Here is a 17,362-nt window from a genome sequence, read left to right as displayed (position 1 = left end):
GCTTAGTAATGATATAAATGTAGGAAATAGTTGACCCTTGAACACAGGGGTCAGGGGTGCTAACCCCTGTGCAGTGGAAAATCTCTCCCCAAAAACTTTACTGAATAGCCTGCTGTTGGCTGGAAGCCTATAAACTGTCAATACATATTTTGTATGTCAATATGTATTATATACGGTATTTCTTACAGTAAGCTAAAAAAATACAGTAAGCTAGAGAAAGGAAAATGTTAAAATCATAAGGAGAAAATACATTTACAGTACCGTAGCATAACAACAACAAAAAATCGGTGGACCCACACAGTTCAAACCCATGTTGTTTAAGGGTCAACTATAATTTGAGTTAGTCCCTTGTTCTTATTAATGGGTATTTAGGTGGTTTCTAATCTTTTGCAATTGTAAACAATTCTGCTACAAATAACCTGTTACTTCAAATGTATAATCTATGGGTAGGAAGCATTATAAATTTCTGGAGGCAGAGTTGCTGGACCAAAGTTTTGATGCATTTATAATTTTGATTGACAAGCAATCTTTCTATTGATCTGTTTCTCTGCCTCTAATCTCTACCAGTTATCTTTCTAAAGTATAGAGCTGACCCTGTGGATCCTCTGCTTAATTTTAATGATTAATATGCTCAATAACTTAACCCATGAGCTGATAAATCTTTTTTTTTTTTTTTAAGAGAAAGCCAACTATTCTATAACTACACATTGTATGACACTGGAAGTAGTGATCAATTCCTGTAAACTAGCAAATAAAAGGAAAGAAACACTTATCTCATCTTTGCAGTATGAACTATAATTCAAAATAAGTAGAAGGAATTCTTTTTAGAAGATTATCAGCTAGCAAATATGGAAAGAATCCTAGAATTAGGGGAAAAAATAATTTTGCATCTCCTAATGAAATAATCGAAGCAGTAACCACCAGTGAATGAAACCACTAAATGAAAACTTGAGAAAATTTAAAATGTCAAACTTTAAAACTGGATCCACTCAAAACTAAACAGCTATTATTTGCCTCCTGATGTGACGCTATATGAAATGCAACACCACTTACAAAGTATTCTTGCCCAAAAAGTTGAATGGAGTTAGAGGAATGAGTTAATGACACTTTTGGAAACCAAAGTCAAATCCAGTGGAGAACATTTTATAAGACAACCTTATTTCCGGAACAAATCTTGTCTGAGAACAGAAGGGAGGTTGAGGAGACTACTTCTGATTACAATAAATTGAACACCTGCTAACCAAATGTAATGTACAGATTTGTTTGGATCCTAATTCAAACAAACCAACTGTAAAAAAGCCAGTTTTTGAGACAATCAAGAAAATTTGATTATGGATTGAGCAATACTAAGAATTTAATAGGTATAACAACACAGTAAATGTCTGTATTTCTTACAGGCACATACTGAGGTTTGTAGGAGTGAAATGATACAATATCTTTTTTTTTTTTTTTTTTTTTTTTTTTTTTAAATTTTATTTATTATTTATGATAGTCACACAGAGAGAGAGAGAGGCAGAGACATAGGCAGAGGGAGAAGCAGGCTCCATGCACCGGGAGCCCGATGTGGGATCCGATCCCGGGTCTCCAGGATCGCGCCCTGGGCCAAAGGCAGGCGCCAAACCGCTGCGCCACCCAGGGATCCCCGAAATGATACAATATCTTGGATTTCCTCTAAAGTAACTTCAGCAAGGGAAAAAAAAAAAAAGGAAATAAAAAGCGAGCACAAAAAAAAAAAAAAAAAAAGAAATAAAAAGCGAGCACACGTGGCCAATCTTGATAATTATTGTTTCTGGGACAGGGATTCTTAGCACAGTTCACTCTACACACATGTACACACAAAATGGAGGACTCTCCCATTTTTTTAGACTAATCACAATGGTAAAGACTCACAGTCTGGCCCCAACCCAACCTACCTTTGCAGCTTTATCTTTCACTCTCCACATAAGCCTCGGGTCTAGCTTCACTATACTGTACTGGACACTTTGGATTGGCCACTCGGTTTCTGAATTCAAGCTATTCCAGCTGCTGATGTGCCTTCCCATTCTTTTCCAACTGGGAAACTCCCTACCCTCGTAGGTCACATGCTCCCTGTGAAGTCCTCTCCAACCTTAATAGATTTCCTGGTATCATCTATGGTTGCCTCCTAGGAACACTGTTCATATGAATAGTGGAACTTCTCTCATACTGCAGATACTATCCACTTCCACCATGATGAATGAATATTTGTCAATGGCAGATAGCATAGAAATTAGGGCACAGTCTTAATTTATAATTGCCTGAGATTACAAGCTGCTTGTTACTCTTATCCTGGACAAGAGCCTCTCCATGCCTTAGCTGTGTTGCCTTGCCAAGTAGCAACCTCCATGTCTGTTTTCTTATCTGTAAAATTTCTTTTCATGGAGCTACCTTAACCTTCCCAAACAGATCAGAAAGGGGTTAAAGCACTTTCCAACACGTAGGTACTCAATGTTAAAAATACTAAATAATATGTAATGACTTAATATATCAATATATTCTATTAATGATTCTAAAATACTAAAAATATCTCTCTGAAAAAAAATAAAAATAAAATTAAAAAATAGAAAATAAAATAAAAATATCTCTCTGATTTTTCCCTATATTCCTCCTCATACCTAGCTCAGTGTCTGTAACCTAAGTGATGGCGATACTAAAAGACATACAAAGGCACCCGAGTTTCTGAATGCAGGGAGTATGTCATTTATTGACCCTGTGTTCCCCCACTCACTGGTCGCTACTCTTGACTCGTAGAACAACCGGTACAGAACTGCAAGGAATCATCCCCAGCTCCGTGATCACCAGATCCACCAGTTCCGGGGGGGTCACGTCATAGACTAGATTTAACAACCGCAGGGACAGGTGGTTCTGCCAGTTAGCCAGGGCCACATGTTCTCCTCGCTCACAAAGCAGATCATCGGGGTCATCTGCAATGGGAGACGTACCCATTTATGTCCTTGTGGAAAACAAGATGTAGTTCGACCTTCCCTCCCTTCCAAAATTCAGATCTTTGAAACCTTCTCTCTGCCTCCTGGGCTCCTTACCTAGCTCATTAGAGACAAAAGCATCAGTCTGCACACGCTCACAGAACTTGTATGTTTCACAGCAGACCAGCACTGGCACATTATGGGCTCGTGCCACCAGGGCCAGCTGTGCTGTCCCTACCCGTGACATCACGGACCCGTTGGCCAGGAGTGCGTGAGCTCCCAATAGCACCTTAGAAACCTATTTATTTTGAACAGTGGAGAGGGAGAGAAAATGTGATATGTGATTAATGCACAATCAGGTTCCCCACTTCCTGCCCAGGATAGCAATATTAAGGGCAATAACAGAACTTAATGATAGTTCTTCTTAAAAAACACCTGACCATTGACCCCACTGCACCTCCCACAAGAAAATAAAACTCTGAAGTTACTTTTGTCCTGTCTCCTCTTCATGGCTGCTAATTTACTGTTCATATGACACTGTGCTATAACATGTTGTAGATGTTTTTCCTATTAAATACAAACAGGGCTATAAAAGTTTAGTATTTTTAAATAATTGTAACCTTGGGAAGACAGGATTTTATCTATACCACTACACCCTTTTACCTCCAACTTTGGAGTCCCTTTCCTCTGCCCTCACCTCTGGGAGCACATAGGAGGCTGCAGGAATCAGCAGGTAGGAGGCAGGGACCCCAGCACGGACCAGAGAACGTAGTGTGTGCCTTCCCTCCAGCCGTGGCCGGCTGTCCACCACTACCACCCGAAACCGCCGGCCCTTAGCCCAAGCCTCCTGAAGGATTCGTGATACCAGAGACGAGCTGGAGTGAATGGAGAGGAGGATTCAGTTATAGATGTCACTAACGGACAGGCAGCCAGCTCACTGCTAAAGGGCAAAGGGGCAATCTTTTCTTCAGATTGTTATACCCCCCAATTTTCTGTCATAGGGTCCGGACCATACCATCCATATACCAGGATCACATCTCCATTATTGATCTTCTTATAAGCAAAGCGGGAAATTGCCTGAGCTGCAAGCACAATCTTCTCTTGCACATACCGATCAATGGCTGCTCGAAGTTCTGACTTGGCCTAAATGGATTAAGATGCTTAGGGAACAAGAAATGGACACATTTCTTCCTTTGATGATCATGCCAGATGCTTGAGTATGTGTACAATGATGGTTGAAAGTGGGCCAAAAGGGGGCCCAAAGGTGGCATAAGTCAGCCAGCCCAACCACTTCCTTAACCCTTGACCAGGGCAGAATGGCCTCACTGTCACTTCTGGGAGTCCTGATTGTGTTTCTCAGCTGTACCCTCAGAGGTATGCTTTGCTCATTCCTCATATTCATCACCTCCTCTTCCCGCTTGGAGCTGCTCACACCCGTGATCTCCTTGTTAAGGAACTTGATGGCGTTGTACATGCTTGCTGACAGGGGACGGCACTGAGTCAGGAAGCTACAAAGACAATACCTCGTGTTTGTGTGACTCTATAATGTGCGACTCTACAACTTACATTCGTGCTTAAATATGTTTTCTTTAATAAAGAAGACAAAGAACAGAAAAATAAAATAAGAGGTAAAAGAGCAAGAGAGAGGGTACAAAAAGAGGACTAGGTGAGGGGGCAGCAGACTTGCGGTGGTTGTCCTTACCTGAAGTAGGGCTTTAGTTTATTCACTAGATCCCTTGAGAGTTCTTCATTGGGAGGTGTTGTGTAATCTTGAATTACCTATAAGGTACACAAAGTTATCAGCAAAACATCTCCTAATAAAGGGCTCTGAAAGGGGGCTAAGGCAAGTTTCACTGAACAAAGCGTTCTGAGGGTGGAGTCATTCCCTCTGTCCCTCAGAGATTACTTTGGGTAAGAGGAATCTGGGGTAGTGCTGGGGAAGGTGGGACTGGGTCACAGAGGGAACAAGACAGGGCTTACCTGCTGCAAGGCACGAAGCAGGGCAATACACCGGGCATTGGAGCCACTGACCAGGCCCTGGGAGTACTGCAGCCCGAGTCGCACCATGGCTGGGTGGATCACAGAGGATGGGATGCTGATGGGATGGCGGTGTCACACACTTTGCAAGGGAGCTTGAGTACCTACTGCCCACCTGCCCCTGATGAAAAGGAACTTCCTTCACTAGCACAGACACCCCCATTTCCTCGAGAGCTTTGCCTTGAGTGCAGGCTTCTTCCCATAGACCCCATCTCAAATTTCCAGTCACTTTCAATACTAAGTTACCACAACTCCTAGAACTTAAAAGTTACAACAATTTCATAGAATCCTACCTCATATATTGAGTCAGAGAGTTTTGTCTGCTGTACTGGGGTAGGTGGGAGAAAAGACTGACTTTGGATCCATAATCGTTTCGTGTAGGAACCTTGACAAAATAAGAGACAGGACCAATGGAAAATAAATAAACAGTGAGGCTACTTGGCCCCAAATACCCTGTCTTCTTCAGGGTATCATTTGTCTCGAGCACCTTTCCCCCCTTCCTCTAACCCATCTCCCTTAGGCAATTTCTGGCCAGGCATTGAAACCACTTCCTACCTGTTGCTGCTCTGGTTTTTTAGCAAGCCTTCTCAGAAGTGTAAGGTCATCAACCTGAGTGTGCTCAGGGAGACGCTTCACTCCTAAAAGATAATGACCATGTTTTCAAGACACTGTAGGTGATAATGAGAAATCTGCTTTTAAGGAATAAGGGACATCAAGAAAGATGGATGGGGGAGATGAAAAACGGGGAAAAAAAGAGTAGAAGAAATAGAGATAGGATGAGGTTGAGTGGAGAATTCTGAACTCTTGGTCCCAAGGCTAAGAATGGGAAGGGAGAACTGTTTTACTGTGGGAAAGCCTGAGCTAACACAAGAATTAAAATAAAAACAGAGGGACACCTGGGTGGCTCAGCGGTTTAGCACCTGCCTTCAGCCCAGGGTGTGATCCTGGAGTCTCGGGATCAAGTCCCACATCGGGCTCCCTGCACGGAGCCTGCTTCTCCTTCTGTTTGTGTCTCTGCCTCTCTCTCTCTCTCTCTGTCTCTCATTAATAAGTAACTAATCTTTAAAAAGAATAATAAAATCAAAACAGAGGGATGCCTGGGTGGCTCAGCAGTTGAGCATCTGCTTTCAGTTCAGGGCATGATCCCAGGGTCGGGAGACTGAGTCACGTATCGGGCTCCCTGCAAGGAACATGCTTCTCTCTCTGCCAATGTCTCCACCTCTTTCTCTGCGTCTCTCATAAGTAAATAAATAAAATCTTAAAAAAAATAATAAAATCAAAACAGAGGTCTTGAAACAAAGGGAAGGTACCTGAAGGGGTTTCTCCAGCAGTGCTGGGGCAGGCCCGAGGTGGTGGCCCTCCTTGTTCTCCTTTCCTTGCCTGTTTCAGGGCCCGCTCAGCCTCCTGCTTAGCCCGCCGTTCAGCACGAAGTTCAGCTTTACTTCGACCAGTTGGAACTTTCTCCCCAGCAGTGGCCAACTGACTGCCTGGTCCTGGCAGTTCTTTGGCTGGGCCTACTAAAGACAGAAAGAAGACGTGCCCAAGCCCCAGGCAGGTAATATCTATGCCCCAGCCAAAGCTTCTCTGCTCATCTAAATTTCCTTACTGCCTACTTGTTCAAACCAACTTTGTCCCGTCTCCTCCTCTTCTCTCCCACACATCCCTCTACGAGTTCCACACCCCAGTCATTTAAAAAAGCCTTCGCACCTTGCTGCTGGGCTGCAGGTACAACAGGGGCAGTTTTTTCTGGTTCTGCTCCCTTTTCCTCCTTCCGCTTCTTCTTCTGCTGTTTTTTTTCCTTCCGAAGCTGCAACTTCTCTTCTTGGGTCATCTCCCTCCCCACTGCCTGAGACACAAACATAGAATACAGCTCTTCCCCAAGTCCAAAGATAAAAAACAAAAACAAAATACTACTGGTGCCTTCCAAGATTCCCATAAGGTAAAGCCCCCAATCCTGACTCCAACCAGCTGTTAACAAGATTACATCCCATAGAGATGGAAGCTTCTCCTCCAGGTTCAGAGTCACATACTGTTAGGGATGAAAAAAAAACTGTAAAAATCTGGCGTTCCGGAGAAATAAAGTGAAACGAGGATGGAGGCTGGGGCCCAATGAAGCTGCCACACAGCCTCCTGCGTAGAGCCTGACAGGCGTTTTCCGAGGGCACTCTCACTTACCCCAGGCCGAGGAGAAAGCTCCGCCTTCATCCCAGACCCCGAATCTGCATCAGAAAACAGATCACAAAGTGAGCCTGAGAGGCTCCGGGAGGGTTTGTAGGAGCTCGTACTCGCCGCGGCTGGCTGCTGGGTCTGCATGACCACGGCTCCGCCACCAGGCGGGAGGCAAGCCAGGGATCCGCGTGGAGACGCAAGGTGCGGCAAGATCAAAGGAAGGCGGGGGAGGCAGCCGGCCTGGGCCCCCGCCCTTCTCTCCAGAGCCAGGCGGGACGCGGCGCGGGGCTGCGCCCCAGGCAGTACACCCCAGAGTCCGGAGAGGCACCGGAACGGAGCGACAGGACCCAGAGGGACTCAGGGCTGGGCCGCAGCCGCCCGCTGCGCGGCGGCTCGCGTACCAGTTCGTGTGCCCCCGCCCTTCACTCACCCTCACGAACAGCCACAGCCACGGCAGCCATCACCCTCGGTCCTAGGCTCCGCCCGCCGCGGTCCCAGGGCCTACAGCGCCACCTGGGCCGACCCCCGCGGGGCACAGCCCTCCGCGGACTACAATCTCCGACGTGCACTGGGGCCCCGCCCCGGGCTACGGGCGCCGATTAGGGCCCTCTCAGCTTTGGGCTCCCGGGCGTGGCAGTCGGCTCTTGCTCTTTAGACTACAGTTCCCAGCATGCCCGGGGCGCTGCGCCCCGGAGCGGACGTCCCACCACCCTTCCCACCTCCGATCTCAGCAACCCCCCCCCCAAAATGGCGAGTGAGGCAGCGGGGACGCGCTGAGCGGCGGAGGCGAGCGTGTAAAGCCGCTGCGGCCCTGTCAGTCCGGAGCCCGGCTGGGCCCTGCCGCAGGGAACATGCACTTTTCCATTCCTGAAACCGAGTCCCGCAGCGGGGACAGCGGCGGCTCCGCCTATGTGGTGAGGAGCGGCCGGAGCCGGGCCGGGCAGGGGCGGGGATAACGGGCCGGAGCCCTCTCCCAGCGGCCTCCGAGGCCTGGCCGCCACCCTTGGGGCCTGGTCCCAAGCCGCCGACTGCCGACGGCTTCGCTAGGAGCTTATATCCCGTCTCAGATGCGCCCAGAGGTCGCCCCATCTCCTCCAGGTCCTTTGTTCTCCCGCGTCGTCTCCCCCTGGATGGGCTGCGGCCGCTCTGGTGGGCGTCATTGGCCTCTTGGGGAGGGAGACTGCGCGACACTAGGGCCCGAGTTGCCCCCGGGCTGGTCCTTCTGCTTTAGAACTTGACCCTGGGGAAACAGACTAATAAACCCTCGGACAATCTCGGTGCGTTACTCAGGCGTAGCTTGTGCCAGACGACTTCTGGCCAGCGTTTTCAAGGGGGTCGCCCAGACCGAGACCCTAAAACGCTTGCCTGCTTTTGTGTCTTCAGGCCTACAACATTCACGTGAATGGAGTCCTGCATTGCCGGGTGCGCTACAGCCAGCTCCTGGGGCTGCACGAGCAGGTGGGACCAGCACCCCTGCCTTGAGGCAGCCTTCAAGCCCTTTCCTACACCTGGGCATCGGTGTCTCCATTTCTCCCCACTTGGCTTCCTTGTAGATGTTCCCCTTTAATCACTGCCGCTGGGGAGGATCTGGTGCTTTATCTTAGGATTGACATTTCCGGGGAACTCCCTAAGAAGCTTAGTGTCTGCTGCTGTAACTGCTCTTCCTTATATTCACATCCGCCTTTCTGCTTCCCTGTCGGCAGTCTTACTTCAGCCTTTGCCTGTGCATGGAAAAACCGACCTCCCCCCTCCCTTCTTTGCTGCCAAAGCACATTCCTTCTGTCATCTGAGCTGCAACTTGAAATTCTTTTCCCTTCTCATACAGATCATTCACAGGATCCTTCTGTGTTCTTTAGCTCATTTCAGTGGCCTAGCTGTTCAGTTATCCTTATGTATCTCTGACGCAATGTTTCTATGTTCTCCTCACCAGATTTCGAGCTCTCTTCAACTCAGTGCAGAGTCCTGGTTCTACTGATGACTAGCTGTGCAGCCTTGAGCAATTTCTTTGGGCCTAGTTTCTAAGACCAAAAAATGTATTTGTCGATCTGCAAAGTCCCTTTAAGTCTTAAAACCTTTTGTGAACCTATTTTGCTATATTTAACTGGGAACATAAATTTTCCTTAAAAAGCTCTTTGGTTCCAGTGAGGGTTCAATGAACACAGTCTTGCTAGATAATCAAAGGTTTTCCCTAGGCCCTGGCCCTACACAAACCCTACCCACACCGTGAAGGGGCTGACGTGTACATAGTAAGATAAGAAAGAACTTATGTTTAGGACACTCCGAGAAAGGAATAATTTCCTGGATGACTAGGGTACATGGGGGAGGGAGGGAGGGAAGGGAAAGGGAGCCTAAAAGAACATTGTGACTGACTGTGGATTGCGTCTTCTCTTTTGCTATGTTTATGTGAAGGGTTGTATCTCTTTCTCCAAATAGCTTCGGAAGGAGTATGGGGCCAATGTCCTTCCTGCATTTCCCCCAAAGAAGCTTTTCTCTCTGACACCTGCTGAGGTGGAACAGCGGAGAGAGCAGTTAGAAAAGTACATGCAAGCTGGTGAGTGGCTGGAGGGAACTTTAGGCTGTGTTGAGAGCTATGGAAAGAGACTCAAAACAGCTGGTTCTGTAGACTTGGCCTAAATTAATTTCTACATCTGGGGATTCTCTTGATTTGTTAATTAGGAAAAGTAAGTAGCATGTAGGAATGCTCTAGGTATTTGTAAAGCTATTTGGTCAATATACTAATATAGTTTGGAAATACCACTGTAACACTATGTAGCCTTAAAGCAGTTTAGATTGGTGGGGAGAACTGAATTTGTATCTGACATGCTTTAGATTAACATCATTGTTATTTCCCTAGTTCTATAGACTGGACTCAACTAGATGGCAGCCAAGGGTGGGGCAGGTGAAGAATTTATGCAAACAGTGAGTGAGGTGAGGCCAGCTGGGGGATGTGACAGGCCATCATCAGCCCAGGAAATGGGGTAGGGGAGGAAACTACCAAGAAAAGAGCTGGGGGGAGTCAAGAGGGAGTTCTAAATTACTGGAACATTGTTCTCTTGTCCCCTCAGTTCGGCAGGACCCACTGCTTGGGAGCAGTGAGACCTTTAATAGCTTCCTGCGTCGGGCACAACAGGTAAGGTTCTGGGTGGGACCGAGATTTAAGGGAAGCATTTTCCTATAGGGCCATGTCGTTTTAAGGCAGTGGCTACAGAGAAATCATCTTGGCACCTATTTTTTTATGGGATGGGACTTTTGCTGTACCAATGAGATCAAGAAAACCCAGCCTGTAATTAAGCAGCTGAGAATAAAGACACTAGGAAGGACCTAGACATGAGTTGGGGATGGGTCAGAGCTAGACATGGGACAGGTGTTAACAAGGTGGTGTCTCTGTTCTTATGTATGTTCACACCAGGAGACACAGCAGGTCCCCACAGAGGAGGTTTCCTTGGAAGTGCTGCTCAGCAACGGGCAGAAAGTTCTGGTCAATGTGCTAACTTCAGATCAGACTGAAGATGTCCTAGAGGTGAGGTACTTGTATTGCAGTGCCCCACCTCCCCTGCACCCCAGGGTTCCAGGTTTAGGGGTAATTGTAACAGCTAGTATGATGAGCTGTACTTGCTTCCTGATTCCTAGGCTGTGGCTGCAAAACTGGATCTTCCAGATGACTTGATTGGATACTTTAGTCTCTTTCTAGTTCGAGAGAAAGAGGATGGAACCTTTTCTTGTGAGTTTCTGTGGACTTGACTGCTTCCTTGTGCTTCTAGGGGTAAATTTGCCCTGCCAATTCCTCCCAAAATATGACATTTCCTCAGGGCTCCTCTCTTGACTTTTCTCTCCTTGAATCTCATGACATTTTCCTTTTTTTCTTTTTAACTCATAGTTGTACGGAAGTTGCAAGAGTTTGAGCTGCCTTATGTGTCTGTTACCAGCCTTCGGAGTCAAGAGTATAAGATTGTGCTAAGGAAGAGGTCAGGGCTGGGCTTGGAGGAGGGGGAGGTACTGGATTGGATTACTGGGCCATGTACTAAGAAGAACCTGGACAAGGGGATAGTGCTGGGTGTTTCTACTAGGCCTTCCAGGCTTCTTCCCACTATACTACCATTTGCCCAATAGTTTTAGATTGTTCCTGTCTTCTTTTTTTTTTTTGTTCCTGTCTTCTATCCACGTCTCTTGCCTTACCCCAGCTTAGCCCCGTTACCCCTTTCCACCCGCTTGGCCTCACAGTTATTGGGACTCTGCCTATGATGACGATGTCATGGAGAACCGGGTTGGCCTGAACCTGCTATATGCTCAGGTGAGCTTGGAGCTGCCTCAGAACCCTTCCCCTGAAATAGATACTGGTGTCCCCACTCTGCAAAGAAAACTTTTCATGTCTTTACTTCCAGTTCTGGGGAGAGTTCCTAGAATACTGTCAGGGCACCTGACAGCAACCTGCTCCCCCTACTTTGTAAGCTGCCATAGTCAAGGTCTTACTGCAAGGAGGTCACTCAAGCATGGGGCTAAGGATCAGGCTGGACAGAGGTAACTGGACCTCTGACTGGAAGTCCCCAACCCCCTCATCCTTTCTCTCTGTTGTAGACAGTATCAGACATTGAGCGTGGGTGGATTCTGGTCACCAAGGAGCAACACCGGCAGCTCAAATCTCTGCAAGAGAAGGTCTCCAAGAAGGAGGTGGGCCCGTTTTCCTATCTCCTTCCAAGGGCTGTTTTCTGACACACATACCCCACTCCCCCGCCGCTGACCCACCCCGCGTGGTGACTGGGTTTCAGTTCCTACGACTGGCTCAGACCCTGCGGCACTATGGCTACTTGCGCTTTGATGCCTGTGTGGCTGACTTCCCAGAGAAGGACTGTCCCGTGGTGGTGAGCGCAGGCAACAGTGAGCTCAGCCTCCAGCTCCGCTTGCCTGGCCAGCAACTCCGTGAAGGCTCCTTCCGGGTCACCCGCATGCGGTGCTGGCGGGTCACCTCCTCTGTGAGTTGGGGTAGGCCTTTGGGATGGTGGCCTGGCAAGCCTTGAGCTTTGGGATTGGTCAGGATGATCTCAGCCTAACTCTCCTTTGTCTCCCAGGTGCCACTGCCCAGTGGAAGCACAAGTAGCCCAGGCCGGGGCCGGGGTGAGGTGCGCCTGGAACTGGCTTTTGAATACCTCATGAGCAAGGACCGGCTACAGTGGGTCACCATCACCAGCCCCCAGGTGTGAGCTCACCCTCAGGCCTCCTCTGGAGCCCATTGCACCGTCTCTTAGATACCCAAGTCTAGGGCTTCCAGGACTCCATGTGAGTGGGAGCCCTTGTCTTAGGGGTGCTGGGCTCAGAATGACAACTCTAGTCAGGCTGAGCTCTCTTCTTGCCCTCAGGCTATCATGATGAGTATCTGCTTGCAGTCCATGGTAGATGAACTGATGGTGAAGAAATCTGGTGGCAGCATCAGGAAGGTAAGCAACAGGTGTGGACCAGGCAGCTGAGTGGTTGTGCTCTCCCCACCTCTTGTCTTAGGGCTTCTCCCAAGAGGAAGAAGTGATAGGGATTCCAAAGGGATTCTGTCCTTATCAGCACTTCATGTCTCCATCCCTAGATGCTGCGCCGGCGAGTGGGGGGCACCCTGAGACGCTCAGACAGCCAGCAAGCAGTGAAGTCCCCGCCCCTGCTTGTAAGTGTCACTTTCAGATCAGTACCCCATCTCCCAGCCTGGCCTTATTTTCCCCACTGAGGTCTCTGACACCTCTGCCTTTTCCTTCCCCAGGAGTCACCTGATGCCAGCCGGGAGTCCATGGTTAAACTCTCAGTGAGTTTCCCATGAGGGTTGGTGAGGTTGGTGGTTGGTGTTGGTAGGGGGATTTCACGAGGCTTGAGTCCTCTGACCCCAACCCTACCTTTGTTACAGAGCAAGCTGAGTGCCGTGAGCTTGCGGGGGATTGGCAGTCCCAGCACAGATGCCAGTGCCAGTGATGTCCACGGCAATTTTGCCTTCGAGGGCATTGGAGATGAGGATCTGTGATCTCCAGTGCTCAGATGTCTGCCCTGTACCCTGGAGGAATGTTCAGAAACTTGCCCTGTGCCTGTATCCCCCAAGCCAGGGGCGGGAGGGGTCTTTTCTTTCCTTCCTTCCCCTTTCTTCTCTTGGCCAGGGGCTTCCTAACCCACCTTCCCTTCCACCCTCTGGGCTGGCTGCACAAAGGATTCTTCTCTTTCCAGAGCTAGCCCTCAATGCCAAATTAGCATTTAGTATTTTGCACAAACTCCAAGGGACCATGGCTACCTGCCTTGGGGAGGAACCACAGCTTCCCCTGGGGCTGCTTCTGGCTTCTTGGGGCCATAGGCCAAGGGGATGGGCAGAGGTCTATGTATGGTCTGGCCCAACTCCCCATCATTAAACTCAGCCTGATTGCTGCCTACCTCTGGTTCCCTTTCACTGCCCTCCCCCTTCCCCATCATGGCACAGACTGCTGTGCTAAGGTGAGGTGGAGCTGTGCTTGCCACTGCCAATTCAGCATAGACATGGCTTTGTTAGTGTTTCCTTTATTATAAAGCACTGAAATAAGTTAAATAAACAGGTGGGAGGCTGGGCAGTCCCCCAGCCAGTTCCTCTGCTGCCCCTGGGAGCAGTGGAGGTGAATACAGGGCCCTTCTCACTGAGCTCATTAAGTGCATCAGTCAAGTAAGGCCCCTGGTCCATATGGGCCCCTTGCCCATGGGGTTTGGGCTGGTCCATATAGTGCCTAGGGTAGTCTGTGGAGCCCCTGGCCAGCGGGGGAGGAAGTAGAAGGTGGCTTCTGGTCCATCTGTATAAAACGTACAGGAGAGTCAGGGCTAATCCACAGGGCCCTGAGGGAGAACAACCTAGTTCAGGGTGAGTCTGTATGGAGAGCCCGGCTACCTGCAGTGCTCAGGGGTGTGGGACCCCGAGAGCTCAACACAGAGGAGGGGCTATGAGGCGGGGCCCAACCCTCAGAGGCAGAGAGGCCAGGCCCTCCTGCCCCACCATGGCCATGCACCTTCTGGTGGCGTTTGTAGTTGTCCCAGTGGCCTGTGGTGTAGGCGCAGGTGGCACAGCGGAAGGGCTTCTCGCCTGTGTGCCGCAGCATGTGGCGTTTGAGGTTCATGCTCTGATTGCAGCTGTAGTTGCAAAGGCTACACCGAAAAGGTTTGTCCCCAGAGTGGATACGACCATGACGCTTGAGGTTGGCCAGGTTGCCACAGGCATAGGGGCAGAGGGGGCACTTGTAGGGCTTCTCTCCTGTGTGGACACGCTGGTGCCGTTTCAGGTTATCCAGATGAGCAGAGGCATAGGGACAGCGAGCACAGCGGAAAGGCTTCTCGCCACTGTGCGTCTTCATATGCCGAGCCAGGTGGTTGGGATAGTGGGTGGCAAAGGGGCAGAGGCTACAGGCGAAGCCTTTGTCACTGGGGCCCTGGGGTCCCCCGCTGGCACCCCCTCCAGCCTCTCCTCGCATGCAGCGCCCACACATGGCAGCTCCCAGCCGACTACCCTCCCCCTCCTCCAGCTCTTGTCCACAGTTCCGGCAGGTCCAAGGGAACAGCAGCTCTGGCAGTGGTTCTGATCCAGTCCCACAGAGGCCCTCCCCTTCACCCCGCAGCTGCCCACAGTCCGGCAGGAAACTGGCACCACCTGGTGGCACATGGAGGCTCAAATCTGGAAGCAGCAGAGCATCTGTGGAGACAATGAGGCCTGAGCCATGAATCCGAATATCCCTAGGGCCACCCACCCATGTCCCAGGTTCTTTTGGTTCCCAGCTCTTTACCTTCAGGTCGCCGGGGCACTGCCCCCTCCTGCTCTGTGGGACTGGGAGGCCGGGTGGGACGTGGAGCACAGCAGCGGAAGCCACAGGTCGGGCAGGGAGGAGTGGGGGGCCCCGCGTGGGTGCGCTGATGCCGCCTCAGGTTGCCCAGGCTGCTGCAGGCAAAGGGGCAGTGGGGACAGCGGTAGGGCTTCTCGCCAGTGTGGGTGCGGGTATGTCGCGTCAGGTTGACGAGCTGGGCTGAGGCGTAGGGGCAGCGGCCACAGCGGAACGGCTTCTCCCCGCTGTGTGTCTGCATGTGCCGCTTCAGGTGGCTCGAGTAGTGGGACACGAAGGCGCAGAGGCGGCATGAGTATAGTAGCCGTGGGGGCAGCGGGGGCCCCCCACCCGGCCCTCCTGCCCCACAACACGGCCCCTCACCTGTCGGCCCCCCACACAGCTGGCAGGCTGGGCCTGGCCTCTCACCCCTGGCCTCCCCTGGACCCCTGGCTGGTTCCTCAACTTCACTCTCGGCACTTAGCGGCCGGCCGCCCCCAGACTCGTCATCACTCAGCCCGTAGGGAAGCCCAGGCCTGGCCCCCAGAGAGTCTCCTGGTAAGACATAAGAAGAGACATCAACACGGGGTAGGACCAGACTCCAAACTTGCGTTCTCAGTGGTCTCCCCCTTGCGTGGTCCCACCCTTTACTTCAGTGATCCTGAAAACTGAATTATCTGCTTCTGAGTTCATACTAACCTAGTGATGACAGCTGTACCTAACTCCACTGCACAGAAAAAGGTCAAAGGCTCACAGTGGACCACAGACTGAAATGAATCAATAATGTAATTAGCTGATTCTTGGAATAAGAAAGTAAAAATACACAAGGCAGAGGCCTGAGACCTTATTTTAAGCTCTATCTTAGTAAGATCCTTTTCAGTAACAGAACTGATTATAAAATAAAAACGATGTCAAGGGTGAGGCAAAATCTGGAATGCCGTGGTAACAAAGTAATGTACCTAAAAGATGGATTTTCTTTTACATGGATTCCCTCAATGACTTTCAAAAACATCCTTCATATAGGTGGCATAAGTGGGTAGGTGGTGCAGCAAATTAGGATGGGGTGATGTTAGGATCACTGGGAAAAGGAATGTGCAAGAATACTTGAGGGTAGGGACCAAAACCTCAATAACAAAGCTTATAATACTGCAGGTGAAGGGGAATTAGATTAGCCATAACTTAATTTGAATAAGATATTATTTCCCTGAACCTCTTAAAGTAAACTTCACATAAGGAATGTGCTAGGCAGGAAAACAAGGTTATTAAAAGGGCATTAACTTTTAACCAGTTGCTCCATGTGATTCATCCCCTGTCCTATTCATACCACCTTTGGACCAGGCCCCAGAACTTCCCCTCAACAAAGTGATGGAGCTCACTGGACCCTTAGGCAAGTGAAAAAGTCTAGCTCAAATCTAAACCAAATCACCCCTAGTTTGGCACTGTTCCGTGTTTTGCTCACTGGCACTAAATCCTAATCGACCTCTTGAAGGACTGAGGTTCTGGTGGTCGCTAATCCTTGATCAAGTCCCTCAAACCCACCTTCAGAGTCTCTCTCGAAGCCCATGAGCTGGTCGCTGTTGCCGTCACCTTCCTCCTCTTCCTCTTCCTCTTCCTCCTCAAACTCCAGATCCTGGCCTAGTAGCAAATCACTCTCCAATACCAGGGCCCCGGGTCCTTCATCGAGGGAGTCTTCGGTATCCACTGAAGAGGGGAGGGGGCTTGAAGATTCTCCCTCAGGAACCGTGCCCATCATCCACACCCCGGGAGCCAGCCCTCGCAGCCCGTACTTCCCGAACTCGCAGACCCTCTCGGGTTCCCTTAGTAGCTCGGTAGGAAGCTAGGAGTCCAGATCGCCCACCCCATACCTCAGGAGTCCCCCTCCACCCCGACCTGAACCCACTCCACTGACCCCACCCCCGCTCCTCCCCCCTCGCGGCCCCTGACCCCTGACCTTTGACCCCCTCGCATTTCACGGGCTGCGGGTGGCTCTGCTTCCTTCGGGGCATCGTGACCGGCTCCAGCCCGACGCGCCTCCGGCCTGTGGCCGCCCGGCCCCGCCCCTCCCAATCCGGCCTGCCCGCCCGCCCTTCTTCTCAGGGCCCGCGGGCCGCCCCCATGCAGCGGCGCGGGCCCCGGGCAGCCCCCTGCCCTGGCCCCGGCGCCCAGCTCAGGCCGCTCCCGCCGCCGCCGCCGCGTCCATTCATGGAGCCCCCTACCCCCCCTACGGAGACCAGCTGGTACCTCCGTCCTCGCTTCCGCTTCCGCTTCCGCAAAGCCACACGGGACATGTAGTCCGTGGAAAGCAGAAGCGGCGAAGACGTCCACTGCGTGACCAGGAAGTGATTGTGACGAAAAGAAGCAGGCGAGCCAATCAGAAATGAGATAGAAACCAGGCGGGTGAGGAGGGCCAGAGAAGCCCTT

General features: G+C 50.5%; 3 protein-coding genes across 9 annotated transcripts; 1 reads left to right on the top strand and 2 right to left on the bottom strand.

The window, feature by feature from the left end:
* Positions 1 to 2,694: 2,694 nt before the first annotated feature.
* On the bottom strand, positions 2,695 to 7,715 carry EIF2B4 (eukaryotic translation initiation factor 2B subunit delta). 5 transcript variants are annotated; one of them, XM_077915891.1, is made up of 13 exons: positions 7,579 to 7,715; positions 7,155 to 7,198; positions 6,687 to 6,825; positions 6,290 to 6,496; positions 5,535 to 5,617; positions 5,273 to 5,364; positions 4,923 to 5,037; positions 4,645 to 4,721; positions 4,348 to 4,450; positions 3,958 to 4,085; positions 3,640 to 3,817; positions 3,060 to 3,240; positions 2,695 to 2,942 (listed from the first exon to the last, which is right to left on the bottom strand). In XM_077915891.1, exons 1-13 carry the CDS (start codon positions 7,607 to 7,609, stop codon positions 2,743 to 2,745), a joined length of 1,578 nt encoding a protein of 525 aa, XP_077772017.1. In that variant the 5' UTR covers positions 7,610 to 7,715; the 3' UTR covers positions 2,695 to 2,742. The 5 variants fall into 5 exon arrangements, with proteins under 5 accessions (XP_077772017.1, XP_077772018.1, XP_077772015.1 ...); XM_077915892.1 differs by having other exon boundaries at positions 6,290 to 6,493; positions 7,579 to 7,712; XM_077915889.1 differs by lacking the exon at positions 7,579 to 7,715 and having other exon boundaries at positions 7,155 to 7,307.
* Positions 7,716 to 7,850: 135 nt separating this feature from the next.
* Positions 7,851 to 13,540, top strand: SNX17 (sorting nexin 17). Its single transcript, XM_077915901.1, has 15 exons — positions 7,851 to 8,062; positions 8,532 to 8,606; positions 9,582 to 9,699; positions 10,214 to 10,278; positions 10,558 to 10,668; positions 10,779 to 10,869; positions 11,026 to 11,113; positions 11,370 to 11,439; positions 11,724 to 11,816; positions 11,915 to 12,118; positions 12,215 to 12,340; positions 12,503 to 12,580; positions 12,721 to 12,795; positions 12,889 to 12,930; positions 13,030 to 13,540. The coding sequence occupies exons 1-15, from the start codon at positions 8,000 to 8,002 to the stop codon at positions 13,141 to 13,143; spliced, it is 1,413 nt and encodes a 470-aa protein (XP_077772027.1). The 5' UTR covers positions 7,851 to 7,999; the 3' UTR covers positions 13,144 to 13,540.
* A 108-nt stretch (positions 13,541 to 13,648) lies between these two features.
* On the bottom strand, positions 13,649 to 17,327 carry ZNF513 (zinc finger protein 513). Of its 3 annotated transcripts, XM_077915898.1 has the most exons (5): positions 16,893 to 17,053; positions 16,481 to 16,642; positions 14,909 to 15,496; positions 14,141 to 14,817; positions 13,649 to 13,927 (listed from the first exon to the last, which is right to left on the bottom strand). In XM_077915898.1, the coding sequence occupies exons 1-5, from the start codon at positions 16,945 to 16,947 to the stop codon at positions 13,865 to 13,867; spliced, it is 1,545 nt and encodes a 514-aa protein (XP_077772024.1). In that variant the 5' UTR covers positions 16,948 to 17,053; the 3' UTR covers positions 13,649 to 13,864. The 3 variants fall into 3 exon arrangements, with proteins under 3 accessions (XP_077772024.1, XP_077772026.1, XP_077772023.1); XM_077915900.1 differs by lacking the exon at positions 16,893 to 17,053 and adding an exon at positions 17,183 to 17,327 and having other exon boundaries at positions 13,649 to 14,817; XM_077915897.1 differs by having other exon boundaries at positions 13,649 to 14,817.
* Positions 17,328 to 17,362: the final 35 nt, after the last annotated feature.

This window comes from Canis aureus, chromosome 12, assembly GCF_053574225.1.
Source record: "Canis aureus isolate CA01 chromosome 12, VMU_Caureus_v.1.0, whole genome shotgun sequence".
NCBI lineage: Eukaryota > Metazoa > Chordata > Mammalia > Carnivora > Canidae > Canis > Canis aureus.
This window is presented reverse-complemented; position numbering and strand designations above follow the sequence as displayed.